This window comes from Mus caroli, chromosome 11 (assembly GCF_900094665.2).
Source record: "Mus caroli chromosome 11, CAROLI_EIJ_v1.1, whole genome shotgun sequence".
Classification (NCBI taxonomy): domain Eukaryota; kingdom Metazoa; phylum Chordata; class Mammalia; order Rodentia; family Muridae; genus Mus; species Mus caroli.
The window spans coordinates 102585212-102587711 of record NC_034580.1 but is presented as its reverse complement, the minus strand read 5'-3'; the positions used below and the strand labels follow the sequence as shown (position 1 = coordinate 102587711).

Genomic DNA, 2500 nt, shown 5'->3' with positions numbered 1-2500 from the left:
AGGCATCTCTCCAGCCCATGTGCCACACATCATTGTAAGCAGAAAGGCAGAGAGGAACACACACACACAAACACACATGTACACCTACACACATACACACGTACAAGTGCACATGTACTCAAAACTCCAAGAGAGAGCACAAGTTAATCTTATCATTCTGTTGAGTGGCCAGTCTTGCTCAAGATGCAAAGATGGTGAGTGTCCCTAGCATCTTGTGTTTTATCAGTGAATGGGTTCAGGAGGTGTCTGTTGCTGGACTTCTGGTCTAATCAGTGGAAGTGGAGAGGAGAGGATTGAAATCCTAGGCTGGAAGAGATAAGAAGCAGTGGCCATTCTGTGTCCCCTCTCTATTCAACTCGCTTCCTCTCCCTCTTGGGTTCTTTGTGACTGGATCTCTGTGTTGTATCCTGGCTTGGAACATGAGCTCCTTCTGCATGCATCTCCCAAGTGCTGGGATTACGGCTGTGCACCTCCTACTTGCTTCTTTCCCCTCTCTGCTCGGGGCTAATCCTTGGCCTGCTTTCCAGCCCCGGTGGATGAAGTTATGATCTCCATTCTGTCGAGTAACGAGGTACAGTCTGGAAGTGAAATGGTGCTTCGGTGCTCTGTGAAAGAGGGGACGGGCCCAATCACGTTTCAGTTTTACAAAGAAAAGGAGGACAGACCCTTCCACCAAGAGGTCGTGAATGACACCCAAGCGTTTTGGCACAACAAACAAGCTAGCAAGAAGCAGGAAGGACAGTACTACTGTACAGCCTCCAACAGAGCCAGCAGTATGAGGACCAGTCCCCGAAGCAGCACTCTTGCAGTCAGAGGTGAGTCCACACCCCCACCAGAGCATCAGTGTGGGGGGCTTCCGAGGTCAGAAAGCACGATTTCCTTGTAAAAGGGAGAGGAGTGGAGGCTAGCTCATTTGGGAGCGCTAAGAGACCGGTGTCTGATTAGTGACAACTGGCAGAAACCCACTCATAGTAGCTTGAGCAGAAAAAGAGATGATTCTATTTATATATAATCTGAAAATGTTTTATTCAGTCCCAGTATCCGATAGAGAGATACCAACTGACAGTTGACGCATACTGTGGGTTAAATGTCTATCCATGAACGACCTGTACCCAACATAGACGTGTTGATAGGATTCTAGCTGTGTGCTTGAATGGGGGCGTCCTGTAGAGATGGAGGGGTATGGAAAGGCCACCCCAAATGGAACAACACCTCTACAAAATTAGCTTGGTACCTCCTTGAAGACCGTAGTTGACCTTGGTTTCTAGCAGAAGCCACCATCTCCACCCAGGCTGAGTACAGAAGCCCTCATGGGCAGACGCCAAATCAAAATGCCATTTTTAAGGATCGCAAATGGGGTCTGAGTTGCTGCTTAAATCTGCTGCCATTTCTTGCTGGTGGGAGGAAAACATGTGCTTCCTTTCTTTCTACCCGACTTCCAGTCTTCCTTGCCCCATGGAAGAAAGGGCTCATTGCGGTGGTCGTCATTGGAGTGGTCATCGCCACCTTGATAGTTGCAGCCAAATGCTACTTCCTGAGGAAAGCCAAGGGTGAGTGCCTGTCTGCAGCCTGGGTTTCCAGGGAACTGCATCCTGGAGGAGGCTAAGGGAGCACCATGTATTCTCCTTATGGGATGTCAGCTTGGTAACGCAAGGGCCTGGTGTTGGTGGGTGTGAAGTTTGGTGGCTCACTAGCAACGGTGCTTGTGTAGTTGGGCAAGGCAACTGGGGGGATCTGGGTGACATTATACCTGATCTAGTCACAAGAAGCTATTTCTTGGTGTGTGTCCCCAAGTGTGGTGGTGTAGGGCACATACAGGCATGCACATACTGTGTGTGGCACATGCACAAATGCACACACTCTGTGCCTCCCAGATGTTCTTCTAGTTGTGTCATGATCTTGTATCATGTACCATACACACTTGTGGGAATAGGGTCTAGCCTAGGCTTAAGTAAAATGGTGCTGCTGTCTGAGCCGGGAGGAGCAGACGGGTTGGGGTCTTTTGTCTTTTGCAAGGTAGGAAAATTGTGCTGAGCTACACCCCCAGTTTCTCTTTTCTCCTTTATTGAGTATCGGGGCTTTAGGAGAGTCAAGGGAAAGACGGTCACCATCCTGTATACTTACACTGACCTAAGTTTTTTCTTTCTTTTTTAAAGCCAAACAGAAACCCGTGGAGATGTCCAGGTCAGTGTCCCTGTTAAGAGGGGGTGGCTTCTTTGTGGGCAGGGCTGGGTTTGTCTGCAAGCCCAGACTGGTTGCTAGGAAGCTATCAGAGATTCTTAGCAAACTCATAAAGAATCAGGGCCTTGGGTATAATGGGTGTGTGTGTGTTTCTGTCTGTCTGTCTCAGTGGAAGATTGCCAACTCATTCCATACTTAGAATAATAGAGTTGACCTTTTTAAAAGAAATGTTTTTTTACCAAGCTGGAGAGATGGCTCAAACTCTGCTGGTACCATACACTATATACATGCTCTCTCTCTCTCTCTCTCTCTCTCTCTC

The 2500-nt window shown here is 48.4% G+C and overlaps 1 protein-coding gene across 1 annotated transcript in view; it reads left to right on the top strand.

The window, feature by feature from the left end:
* Pecam1 (platelet and endothelial cell adhesion molecule 1) overlaps positions 1-2500 on the top strand; it is a 60025-nt gene that overhangs the window by 29343 nt on the left and 28182 nt on the right. The window contains exons 8-10 of the mRNA XM_029483560.1: positions 528-815; positions 1443-1550; positions 2157-2310. Of these exons, the coding sequence (XP_029339420.1) occupies positions 528-815; positions 1443-1550; positions 2157-2310 (550 nt within the window). The remainder of the gene's footprint in view (positions 1-527; positions 816-1442; positions 1551-2156; positions 2311-2500) is intronic.